At 36.4% G+C, this 13,813-nt stretch overlaps 1 protein-coding gene across 1 annotated transcript in view; it reads right to left on the reverse strand.

The window, feature by feature from the left end:
* Positions 1–13,813, reverse strand: part of PRIM2 (DNA primase subunit 2) — an 89,664-nt gene that overhangs the window by 23,482 nt on the left and 52,369 nt on the right. The window contains exons 7-9 of the mRNA XM_031504423.2: positions 13,244–13,311; positions 10,349–10,421; positions 9,243–9,428 (exon numbers count right to left, since the gene is read on the reverse strand). Of these exons, the coding sequence (XP_031360283.1) occupies positions 9,243–9,428; positions 10,349–10,421; positions 13,244–13,311 (327 nt within the window). The remainder of the gene's footprint in view (positions 1–9,242; positions 9,429–10,348; positions 10,422–13,243; positions 13,312–13,813) is intronic.

Genomic DNA, 13,813 nt, shown 5'->3' on the forward strand with positions numbered 1-13,813 from the left:
AATCCTGTAAGCACCCTGGGTTTAAAAGGTCAGGCAGTACTGTTTAAAATAAATTCTTACAAGTAAGAGGTAAAAAAAGATTGGCTTTGTTTTTATGCCTTCTAGTGCTCAGAACTCCCAGTGTGTCAGTCAAAAAAGAAATTCTATGCAAACTGAATGAAAACAGTATCAAGTGAAGTTACAGATTATTCACCTGCTAAAAGGAACCAGAGCAGCATCTACCCTTGGACAGGGTATGCATGTGTATTTATGTATTTATGTTTCCATAAAGTTGCAAGTTATCAGTACCTTTTCAATGTTGATTACATATATAGCATATGGGCAGAAATGGTGAAAAAAAAATTACTTTCATCTAACTTTCCTGAAATAAGTGGAGCATGCATTCTTACACTCACATCTGATTTTTCATCATCTAACTTCTTATGTGTCAACCATAATTATGATGTGCTTTGTTTACTTGTCTTATTTGGAACCAAAAGTAAAACAAACTAGAAGAGAAACAGCCACAGAAAAAGTCTGTATTGTATTTCTTTGTTTTGTAAAAAGGTTATGTATTTATGTATCTCACACAAATGTATTTGTGTGAGAACTGTGAACAATGTAGATGTTACTGGCAAATCTCTTTGTAGCAGTCATAATTGTTTATCCATCAGGAAAGCAGAAATGGTTATCAACTGCTTTGTAAAACTTGTACTACTAATCACATCAGGCAGCAACGTCCACAAATGCAACATGGCATGTTATTTTAATGACAGCAATTCTATACGATTATTTATATCTAAGTCCTAATAAAAATCATTATCTGATGCAAACAACTTTAAACAATTTTGATTTGATCTCACAATGCTTAATTAAATAGGAAAAAAACAGCTATCTCTAGCTCTGATTAGATGAGCTAATTTTATGCATTCTTTTCAGAATCACTGTGTACACAAGACTAAACACAAGTAACACTGACAATGCTGATAGGGACTTCCCTCTGGCCACAGTTATATCTTTACAGGCATTGCTAATCATCTCCACTTCTGATACAGCAAGTGAGGAATCTTGTCCCAGTTCCTTGCTATGGTCTGGCAGAATTTAACAGGACTCTGCAAGAAGTTATTGAACTATGATCACAAAAACATAGAATCATTTATGTTAGAAAAGGCCTTCAAGATTGAGTCCAACCATAAATTTAACACTGCCAAGTCCCCCACTAAGCCATGTCCCTAGGTACTCTCCTCCTTGGAATACAATCAAATGCAACCCCTGTGAGCGTGCTTTCTCAGTCCTCTCACTTCAGAATCTATTACAGATCTCCTTCCTACTGCTGTAGTCAATGGGCACAAAAATGACTAAACCAAACCATGCAGACCAGTGTGTCAGTAATCCACCAACAAGACTCTGATGAGCTTTCAAAATTCTGAAGCACTCCACAAGAAAAGGGAACAGAATGCTAGCAAGCATAGGCAAATGTGTCCAGGATACACAGGACATGAAGGAAACAGAGGACAAATTCCCACCTGTAAAACATAACTTTAGATAATAATACATGACAGCAAGAACCTTGCACAGACTTAACAAACATACTGTGATAGCTATAAAGCTAAAAAACCCCATCATTTTAATGGCAACTGAAGCTTATTTTCATTCAGCTAAAGAAAGTTATTACAATTTTATGATTCTATGATTCTAAACTCCGTGGCCAGATGACAGAGGTTTTTCAAGAAAATCCTACTTGTCAGGCTTAGCTCCAACTATTCATATGGAACCAAATGGTGAAGAACAATAGCTTCCCACAACATGAAACCTCAGGATTTTCAGTTATTTTAGTTTTACTCCTCACTGCTAATTAGCAAACTACAATAGCCAAAGGAAAATAAATCAAAATCTTTTTCCAGATACAACCAACAAGAATACTACTAATTCAGCTTGACTTAAATATAACACCAGTAATCTATGTATTTATAGCCTGATGTAATGCTTTTAATTCTTCTGCCTGACTGTATTTTTTTTTCTATAAAACAAATTAACTCAAAACACCTCTTCTGCATATTGCTTATTAAAATACAAAGGGCCACAGACTATCCTCTTCAGCCAGGATCAAGGCAGCTCACTGACCTCAGCAGCCATCTGTCTTCATGTGAACATCACCTACAAAAACAGTTATGTCCTATTTGAACAACACACCTCTCCTCCTCCGGGCTGCAATTTGTATGTGGAAAAAAACACTGAGGAAGTTATATGAAAGGAGTAGATCTCCTGATATTTGACTCAGTGATATTAGGCTGATTTCTGGAAACTAACAGGAGTAATTTTTTAACTTGGTCTTCAGTGTATCACTGTCTCAGAGGCTGCTCAATTCCTAACAAGCATCCCAACATATACCTCAGTAGAATCACATTGCAGTTATGCACAAATACTCTGATTTCATAGACTTAGCTTTCTTTTCTTTACTTGGCTCTTTTGCCTTTGGGGTTAAAATTCAAATTAAATATTAATTTTTAGTTCAAGCCTACATGCCTAGTATATAGGCCTTGGATCATCTACTAACTGTCTTGAGACCCCTAACAACTGCGCATTACTGTATTTTGCTTTCAACTTGCACTGAAAGAAAAGATTTAATGTCAATTAAACAGTACATTTAGGGATAAAAATGAGTCATACAAATGAAAAACACATTTTCATGTTTCTTCTGACAATTAAATCACTTTAAGCCTGTTATTAAAGAAACTTCAAGAGCTAACTTTTTAGAATACAAAATACATTTTGACACATACTGTTTGAAACATAGATATATTACATAAGTATTGCCATACAAAATAAAATGTTATGAAAATAATGTTATGAATGGAATGCAATTGTGTCAAAACATAATAAAAATTATTCACTCAAAATCTTTAAAATTCCACTCAAAATCTTTAAAGTACTATTTTACTACAACTAGAGTATGAAATCATAAATTCCAAATAATTGAAGATAAATACAGCTAGTAAGTGGTTCTACTGAAGCTAATTTTTAGTCATTGGTGGAAGGAAAAAAAAACTTTGTGATTTTATGATAAGTTTAACACAAAACCACAATTTAATCAATAATGTGAATATCTAGGCCCCTGATAACCCATTAAAGCAACAACAACATTCTTGACTATATTAACACTTTGTTACCATGACACACTCCTTCACTGCAGAATTCAGGAAATAAGATCTTACTGCTAATATATGCTCCACTTTTATTAAAATTTTGTTTTATATATCCTAGAAGAGAAAACAACATCTTCTTGAAGTTCTATTTCAGTCTTTATACATCTCAGGGGAATTCAAGCCTGGCCACCTATTTATATTTCAATAGCACTAATGTACAATTTTTTAAAATGAGATTTTAATCTATATAGAGGCATTTCAATTTTACCTTTACCTCTTAGATGTTAAAGATTGTAGCTTTCTGTCCAAAATGTCATTCTAGCCTGCAGATTTTTAAAGCTTAAATTATTAAAGACTAAAAATAGCAGATAAAATTCAATTAGAGAATTATAATTAAAAATATGAGAGAATAAAGATCCTTTTCTGATTTATTAATCAAAACTTTCCTAAAGTAGTAGCTAGCAATACCCAATATAAAGGGGGCAAGTAAGAAAAAGAATCTAAAATCACAAATCTCTAAAAATGAGAAAGTAAAATACCAAACACAAACATAACCAACTGACTAATAAAGAAAATATTCCTGAGGATTTGAGCAGGTGGAGGTTGTTGTAAAGAACCACCATATCATCCAAGCATTATAAACTGCACTGGGGATAGTTGTATATGCTTAAAAGCACTGACCTGAAGATTGCCAAGTGCCTACTTTTACTTTCATTTAAATACAAAGGGCTTTTTAAATAATGTAATTGTATAGATTTACAACACATTAGAGCACAAACACCTCTAATTTACATTTGTTTATTTATTTACATTTTATTTATCTAACATTACATTTGTTTATTCAATACTATCTTGTCTCCCTCTAGTGGCTAGCTCTCACAAACATGAGCTTCTACCTGGATTCAGCCCTTCTGCAGAATCACAGGGCAATTCAGGCTGGTTAGGACCTCAGGAGGTCCCTAGTCCACACTCCCCTTCAAGGAATTTCTGGTTGGCCTTGTTAGAAACACTCATCACCAGCTCTTTGCAATCAAGGTAAAGGCTCACTGCTGAATCCAGACTCAAGAACCTCCTAAGAGCATTTGGAGAAGAAATCGAAGAGCCAGGAAAATGAAGTCTCTGGAACGATCACTTGGGATGTATCGTCATCCCAAAGTTTCATTGTCTTTTAACAGAGTAGGACACATGTTTTTGCATATTGATGCAGTATATGGCCATCACATTATCTGTCCTCAGCTTCATACACAACCACCATGTGTGGAAGAAACATGTAGAATATATCAATGATCAACTGAAGTTCAAAAGCTTGACTGTGAAGGGTTTGCTTCTTTACCCATAACAGACCCTGAGCAAGGTTGAATTTAAGTGAACTTTCCTCTTCTTTCTTCCAGCAAAAAATCTCTCATGAGGCCCTCACTAGCAAGAAGGGATGAAGAGGCCTGCCTCAGACAACTGAAAAACAATGTGTTCCTTGCCATTTGCAATCAACTGCAACAGAAAACAACAGGTCCTATGCAACTACAGTAAGTTTATCTGGAAGACTGAGTCAGGATGAATAAGAGGCTTTGCCAGCCTGAGTGCCACCACATCTCTAAAGAAAGCATCCTAGAACACAGGGGCTAAAGAGCCCTAAGAAGTCACAAAGACAAGAAAGCTGTTCTATCACAAGGATAATTTTGTAAATATAGTAATACTTCAGTCTTGGAGATTTATTGAATAAATAAACCCCCACGCTCTTGCACAATTTTAAGATGTGCTTCAGTAGCACATGCAACAATAATAAAAACTAGTGCAATATAAAATTGCACTACCAAAGGAATTACTTCTCAGCACAGGAGTGTATAACCAGCAACTGTTACCTCTGTACAAAGAGGTAAAAAAATCAGAGTACTAGAAGAGGGCATTTCGTACCACCATACACCAATAACTGCTAAGAAAAAAGAACGTGTATCACAAGTATATGTAGCAATGGAAAGCAAAAATTGAGGAACTGCCTTGAAGCCTTCCATCTGCATAAAAATCTCAGATCCGGGCTATTAACTAAAGAAGTAACTGAATAACATGTTAAAGAAACTGATTCTGCATTCCTTCTTTCCTTTGTTCGAAATAGTGCATTATCTTTCAACTCCTCCTTTTTACATTCATAGATTAATCATACAAAAATATCTGAAAACAGTAAAACTCCACTACAATGATATCTGTTAGGGGACTTTATTTTCAACTATGAAAGCATTTTTACATCTGCATTCTAATTATTTGTCTTGTCATTTTACTACCTTTGTGTATTTTTAAAGCACACTGGAGTTATATCCCTTCCCCCCCCCCTTTTTTTTTTTGGACAAGATCAGGACTTAGTTTTTAAGAAAGAAAAGTGAAAGAATCTGTGAGAATCAATATCTGTTTAGAGCAAGATTACAATTTATAGAAAAAAATCAGCCTTGAAATAACACCATAGTTATGAAGCCAACTGGCAAAACCATTCATTCAGAAGTAATGCATCTACTCCTATTTGGCAGTTGATATTTTCATCTGAGAAACAACAATTTACCATTTAGGCACTCTTAACCTAGCAATCTGCATAGGAATTTTAACTGCAGCGCCTGAATTAGAAAATGTTTTATTTTACATTCTGCATTTGTCCCTCTTGTGAACATGACTATTCCCTCCCCCACTCCACCAACAGAGCACCTCTACCTTCTTTATTATAGGTGTTACTTGATTTTTTTTTCCCACGGACTACATGATTTCACACTTCATTCATACTTCACAGATTCCTCTCTAAAGGTAAAATATAATTTCTTAAAAGCTTTTCTACAGCATTTTTATCAGTGAGGTCTGAGGTATGCTTGAATCTGTTTTTCAGAGCACAGAAGGAATTCTTTTTGGTGCAAATTGTCCATATGCCTATGCTCAGCCTGGAGACCATGCTTAGCCAGTTCACTGCTAATGTGTTCATGGTAACTTCCTTCCTGCTGAAGACTGAAGGTGTGTGCCAAGAATTCTTAGGATTGAAAACTGACATAGATGCTGCAACTATTAAAGACAAAAATGAACAAACCATTTTGAAATCATAACAATTTCCAGCAAATTGAACACTCCCTCTTTGCAATGTAAGAGTCAATAGGTAATACATCATTAACCTTCATCTTTACATAGTATCATGCATATATCTTCACAATGCTCCAGTACAATGAAACAGTATAATTAATTATCTCCACTCTACAGGAAAGGAACAATGGCATGAATGCCAGAAAATAAAAATGTCAAAAGAAGAAAACAGCAATAAGAATTGTATTAATCTTTGTTTTTTCAGGACATTAAACATTGTATGACACTACTGTGAAAAATCACAGGCCACCAACCTCACTTAGAGACATGAAAAATTAGTTTTCTTTTTTATTCAAGATTAAAGCTGGTTATCTAGAATTTGAAAAGAACCAAAATTACATGGAAGTAGCAGCTTGCTTGTGAAAAATGCAGTAACCAAACCCCTTGTTTGATTCACAATATGTTTTCTAACTCTTGAAGCTAAACACAGGATCATAAAACTTCATTTATTTCTAGAGCCTACCAACAGAGATGCTGTAACAGAAAGTCATAACCCTGTGATTGAAAACAGGATGCATACATGTGCATACACATGCAACAGACGTGCATGCATGTCTTCATACATGTGCATGTACATATATGGTCAAAGCACAAGTAGGTGGAATCAGATGTGTTCTGACAATATTTTTCAAAAACAGAAGTAACAAAAGTGTGGGTTTATACCATTATCGTTTCTAATAGTTTAAGTCTTTTAGTTCCTTTAAGCACAGGATATGGCAACTGAAAATTCTGGATTTTCCTGAATTCAGGTAGTGTTGTGGGTTGACCCTGACTGGATGTCAGGTGCCCATGCAAGTCTATCACTCCTCTCTTCAGGTGGACAGGAGTAAAACAATACAACAAAGGACTCAAGCACACAGAAGGATTACTCATCAGTTACTGTCACAGGCAAAACAGACTTGACTTGGGAAAAGTAATTTATTACCAATCAAATCAGAGGAGGGAAATGAGAAACAAAAACAAATCTTAAAACATCACCCCTAATCCAGGTTTGACTTTACTCCTGACTTTTCTACCTCCTCCCACAGGTGGTGCAGGCTGACAGGAAATGGGAGTTTATTCCACATTCCTGCCACTCCTATCTTCTTGGAGGGGGACTCCTTACACTTTCCCCTGCTCTACAGTGGGGTCCCTCCCACAGGAAACAGTCCTCCATGAACTTTTCCGATGTTTAGTTTTCCCACATGCCGCAGTTCTTCACAGACTGCTCCAGCATAGTCCTTTCCATGGTGTGCAGTCCTTCAGGAACAGCCTGCTCCAGTGGGAGTCCCTATGGAATCACAAATCCTGCCAGCAAACCTGCTCCAGAGTGAGCTCCTCTCTCCATGGGGCCACAGGTCCTGCCAGGAGCCTGGTCCAGCACGGGCTTCCTACTGGGTCACAGCCTGCTTCAGGCTCTGCTCTGGGATGAGGTCCTCCAAGGGCTGCAGGTGGATCTCTGCATCCTCCATGGCCCTCCATGGGTTGCAGGGGCACAGCTGCCTCACCATGCAGGGGAATCTCAGCTCTGCACCTGGTGCACCTCCTCCTCCTCCTCCTTCTTTTACACTGATCGTGGAGCCTGCAGAGCTGTTCTCTCACATATTCTCACTCTCCTTTCACTGGCTGAAACTGATATTGTGAGTTTTTTACCCCCTTTTCTTGAATGTGTTATCCCAGAGGTACTACCCACCACTGCTTATGGGCTCAGCCCCGGCCACAGGACTCTATTTGGAGCCAGTTGTCTGGGGGAAGCTTCTGGCAGCTTCTCACATGACCTAACCCCTCTAGCCCCATTCACTACCAAAACCTGGCCACATAAACACAGTACAACTAGTAATTAATTGGTATTCCACTGCAAAATTTACTGCCATTCTTCAGAGATGCTCATGAGACCTTTGTAAAAATATGCATTTTGAAGGTTTTTTTTAACAAACTACCTATCTCTTTTTAAATCATGTTACATTTAAGGAACTAGATAAACAGAGGTTTAGATACTCGTTGAAATCATATTTTTAAATCCCCTTCTCCTTCCCAAAAAAATTCTAGACAAGTTGATCTATCTTCTGGGTCTTGAAAGAGGCCATGTATGTATGAATATGTGCCATAATTCATTTTAGCAGACTTTTTTTTTTTGCCCTGTATCTTCTATAAATAGCCACAGCCCAGAGAAGCTAAGGTAATAAAAGATTGTCTACCAAGCACTCCAAAAATACTTCATAGTACTCTGGAAGGCTGAGATCTCACAACACTAAATATGAAGTATCACACTCCACACAAAAGTGAGATAAGGCCTGAAACTCTGCTCAAACACATACCACAGGCCAGGCATAGAAGGATGAGAGGAAGACTGTTTCATGGTAGATGAGCTGTTCAAGATAAGCAGCAGACCACAATCCTCCAAAAATTAGACATTACATCTTTCCACACCCACAGTACTCCCAAAAATATTGGCAAGAGACCAATGACTAATATGTCAGTAATACCTCCCATTGCACTGAATAGTATTTTCTCACTATTTCCTTGAACATATTCTTCTGTCTCCTGTCCCCAGTTTGTTCTTTCATTCTTCAACTGTAAATTTGCTAAGGCAAGACTACTTCACACAGAGCTGTCCAACTAATTTTTTTTTTTTAATTAAACAACAAAAAAGTCTAACCTTGTCTTTCAGACAGTATTGGGTTTGGTCACTGATCTGCTTGGTGAATTAATTTAGTTACATCATACATGTACTTCATAAAATATACTGATTTCCTAGTAATTTCCTAGTAAGGTTTTTTTCTAGTCCACATTTACAAAAGTCTCTTTATGGCTTCCTTTTTTACCCATAGTTCAGGTCAATAACCAACAAAATGACTAAAACTATAAGCAAAGAGTAAAAAAAAATCAAAACCCTCCCACATTTAAAATGCATTACTATACCTTTTGCCCAATACTTCAAAAAGCGTCTATTCAAATCTGTAGCACACCGTACACATTATCTATGTCCCCACATTTACATACTGAGATACTTTTCATTAGCTGAATTACCTTATCTGCATCCACTTTTCCTCTGATAAATTCTTTCTTCCAAAATTCCAGTGCCTGCTCCAGAGTCAGGCCGATGCCTTTCAGGAAGAGCCCATACTGCATCCGGCCGCCGTGCCGGAGGTGGTGGTTGTCACGGAGCGCTCTGTGCAGCTGCCGCATGCACACAGGGAACGACTTCACAGACAGCTGACAAGAGAAGAATTTCTGTTTAAGGCATATTGATCATTTAATTTGTAGGATATGCGATTATTAATTAGCTCCATTTGAAAATGCCAATGACTGGAAGAAAAGATAGGCATGTACAGAGAACCATGGGACTGAATTCATAACACACGTGAGTCCATAAACTAACCAATTCAACAACCAACTCAAGAACAAAATCCAGAGGACAGAGTAATACAGCTGGTACTATCAGACTGTCTCCAGCTACAAAGTTACACAGGTTTAATTGCCGTGAGGAAAAATATACCCATACTTGCATTACAATATTTCTTAACTCTGCTTTATTTTAGCATGTGGAATGGCAAAATGACCTTGTATAGAGTTTTGGGGTTGGGGAAGGGGAGAGGATTTTAATTCACTGCCAGAGAAACACTATCAAGATTAAAAGAGATGCTGAAAACACACGGTTCCTAAAATTCAGATAAAGGAGTTATAATATGTTTTGAATGGACTCTTGTTACTTCCATTTTATTTACTTCCTTGTTTTCAAAACCCTGCCTGTAAGTCAAAAATCAAAAACCAGCATAGGAAAGACTAATTCTGCAACACAGTAATCATAAACTAAACATCATGGTTTGCAAGATTGTTCAATAAGAAAATTTTGTTGTATTCTGTTTATAATTATGTTAGGCATTTGTGAAAGTGCACAAAATTGAACAGCAAATTAAGCATTTCACTACAACTTCACTCTGAGTCTGAATCCTTATTAGATGCATTTTCAGCTAATTCTTCTCTGTCTCGAACTACAACACAATTTCGTTCAACAGTTACAAAGAAAATATGAATAAAAAGAAGATAAAGGCTTTATATTTAGTTTGTACATAGAGTACTTAAATTTAAAAAGCTATATTTCAACATCCTATATAACTCCAGAAACAACTTACAGCATCGATTTGCTCTAGAGAAATTTTTCCAGTGTTTTTTTGGACGCTGTAATCTGGGCCAACATAAGAATGGCTGAAAAACAAAGCAAACATTATGGCACCATTTAAAGCAGTTCCAAAATATTTTTAAGTTTAGCAATTTTGAAATAAAATAATTTATCAGTTATGGGCTGCAAATATTTCATATCAGGCAAAACAAGAAACCAAGTAATTAGGACTCATAAAGCCAACATTAGAGCAAACATACAACAAAGAAACCCTCTTTATCTGAAAGGAGAGGTGAGGGATCATATAGGGTTTAGATTAGAGAGACCACTGAAGATCATCTAGTCCAGCCCCTGCTCAAAATGGTATCTGCTACAGCAGGTTGCTTAGGATCTCATAAAGCTGGGATTTGAGCATATTCAATGACAGAGATTCATAACCTTCTGAGCAACCTGTTCCAATGTTCAACCACCCTACCAAGAAAAGTGTTTTCTTATGTTTAGGCAATTTCCAGAGACTTTATATCGTTCTCTGCCCATTGCCTCCTGGCCTATCACTGGATACCACTAAGAAAACTCACTCTTTTTTTCACTCCTCCTTATCAGACACCTGTTTATATGCACACACACACACTTCCTGAAATTTATCTCCTCTAGGCTCAACAACCTCAGTTTTCTCAGTCTCTTCTCATACTTACTGGGGAGCCCAGGATTGGACACAGACCTGTAGATGTGGTCTCACCAGTGCTTAGCAGAGCAGAAGAATCATCTTCCCTGACCTGATGCATGTGCCCTTCCTAATGCCATGCAAGGGGACTGTTGGCTGTCTTTGCTTCACAGGTGGCTCACAGCTTGCTGTCCAGCAGGACCCCAAGGTCCTCTTCTGCACCCACAGCCATTCAGCCCTCAACTTACACTGGCACATGGGGCAATCCTCTCCAACTGCACACCTTGCTGTTTCCCTTTGCTGAACTTCACAGGGTTCCTGGCAACCCATTTCTCCCACCTGCCCATCTGAAAGGCAGAGCACCCATCTGGTGCAAACCATTCTCCCCAGTTTTATATCATGTGAGACTCGCTGAGTACACACCCAATTCCATCACCCAAGGCAATAAAGTAGAAGCTAAAGAAGACAGGACCCTAGGTACTCCTCTAGGGATTGCTGTACTTAATAGATTTTTTTCATCGCACAAAAGAGATAAAGAATTTAAAGTATTTAAACCACATGTGTCCATTATTACTAATTTTACTATAGAAGCATCTAAATTCCCTTTGGTCACCTATCTGTTCACTGCCAGAGGTTGCTTTTCAAGTTGCAAGGTCTGACATATTCTGTTAATTTTAAAGGAACTTCCAAATAGGCAACTTGGAAGTAAGTATTGTATAATTTTTTTCAGTTGGTGACAAAACGAACAGGAAACAGTCCCTCCATTTTCAAAAGAGCAAAATGGATGTGAGTTATCAGCTATATAACATACAAGGTAACATAACAATGTACAAAAATAGTAGTTGGCATAAATTTAGGGTATAGTATCCCTGTTGAAGTACCTTCTTTTGGAACCTTTCCTTTTTACATATTAACAAAAAAAAAAAAAAAAATGCACAGACAAGACTGATCATGATACTGAAGGACTGACTGTTCCACTTACATAGAACAGAGCATACATCAAAAAGAAATTTTCAATTTCTCAGTAATTGCTCCTAGAGAGCACATTTATAAAAACCTAACTTAATTGATCTTGCTCTTCAAATTAAGAAAGGTATACCACTGAGGCGTATTTTTACAACCCCAGGAAGATGTAGGGTAATAAAATCACTGAAGGTTATTAGCATTCAGACATACCCCCAGCTATGTAATAGTAACAATAACATTGCAATCCTTGTTTTCATTCATTGCTTTTGAACAAAGTTCAATCATATGTACATAAGCAGTGATACAATTAAAGCTATATTTCATATTCTGATTTACACTAAAAACAACAAAATATAAAACTCTTCCTATATAATAGAAATTATGAGACTTTTAAAAATCAGAATAAAATGTCAGGGTTTGCAAATAGATAGTTCAAGCAGTAGAGCACCATAGAAAATAAGAAGCATGATCTGCAAACAAGATCTGCATCCCAATTACCCATGCAGTGCTGTCATAATGGAGCCTCAACACTTCCATTTCTAATTCATCCAACATCATTTCAATGATCTTAATGCTAAGATGTATGTGTTCAGAAACAGCTTTCATTGCTGACATTCAATATTTTAGTAAATTTCTATCCTTAGAGACATTAAAAATTCTACAAAAACAAACACCTGAGCAACCTGATCCAACTAGATCTGCATTGAGCACAGGCTAGATTAAATCATCTCCAGAGGTGCACTTCAAGCTAAATTATTCCATGATTCTAAACCAGCTCCCTCTAATTGTATGGACCTTGTCCTCTTGCATATGACCAAAGGAAGAAAAGTCTCCCACATAAAGTGGTAAAAAGCAATCATTCATATATATATATATATATATATACACGTGTATATATATATATATATATATGAAAGAGTTCGTTACTTACCTTCTTCTACAATTAAAGTAGAAAGCTTATATACATTTATATACACTTATATATATCTATATAAACACACACAACTAAGAGGGAGGCAAGCTATTTACTCTAATGCTTCACACTTTCAGCAATCTACATAGGTCTATTAAAAGAACATATTAGTACTCCATTCATCAATGACAGCAAAATCTTCCAAAAAGAGCAGAAAGCATGGCATATTTGCAACAATTTGGGGTTTTTTTACAAAGCCAATCACACAGATGAGGTCTGTAAAAAACTTGTACCTAAGGCATTCTACCAAAACAATTACTTTAATCTGTATGAAGGAATATAGTCATGCTTTCACTTTACACTACCTGAGATGATTAAGCAGAGGTTGAAGTCTCTCATCAGACTGTATGGAAGGTAGTGATCGTGCTGTCAGCTGGAAGAAAAAAGGAGTAAAATTAATAAAATATTAGCTCAAAAAACCTGATAGCACAAGGGAAGGATTATGTTAGAAGTCACATTGCATTGTTACTACTTTATACAACATTGGGTAAGACATAATTTCTCCTATTAAAAATAACTAAGCACAGTCTTCCAGGGCCTGAAGCTAGCAGAAATATTTACAAGTTAACAAACAGTGAAAAATCATTTTTCTAAAATTACAATGCAATTAGAATTAAATAGCAAGACATTATTGAAAGTGGTACACGTTTTTCCAAACATATTTGAACCAGAAGTGATCTTATGCCTAGGCAGCCTTCTATCAATGTAAATATAATTCATAAAGCCACATTATACATAATTTACATTTGTATAAAAGCAATTTACATAGTATTTAGCACTATGTGATTTTTATATAAACATGCCTCTGTGTACACTGTTTTCTTTTAAATGAGCATAACCTATTTTGCAATTTGATTGTTCTAAAATATTTTTTT

This window comes from Lonchura striata, chromosome 3 (genome assembly GCF_046129695.1).
Source record: "Lonchura striata isolate bLonStr1 chromosome 3, bLonStr1.mat, whole genome shotgun sequence".
Classification (NCBI taxonomy): Eukaryota; Metazoa; Chordata; class Aves; order Passeriformes; family Estrildidae; genus Lonchura; species Lonchura striata.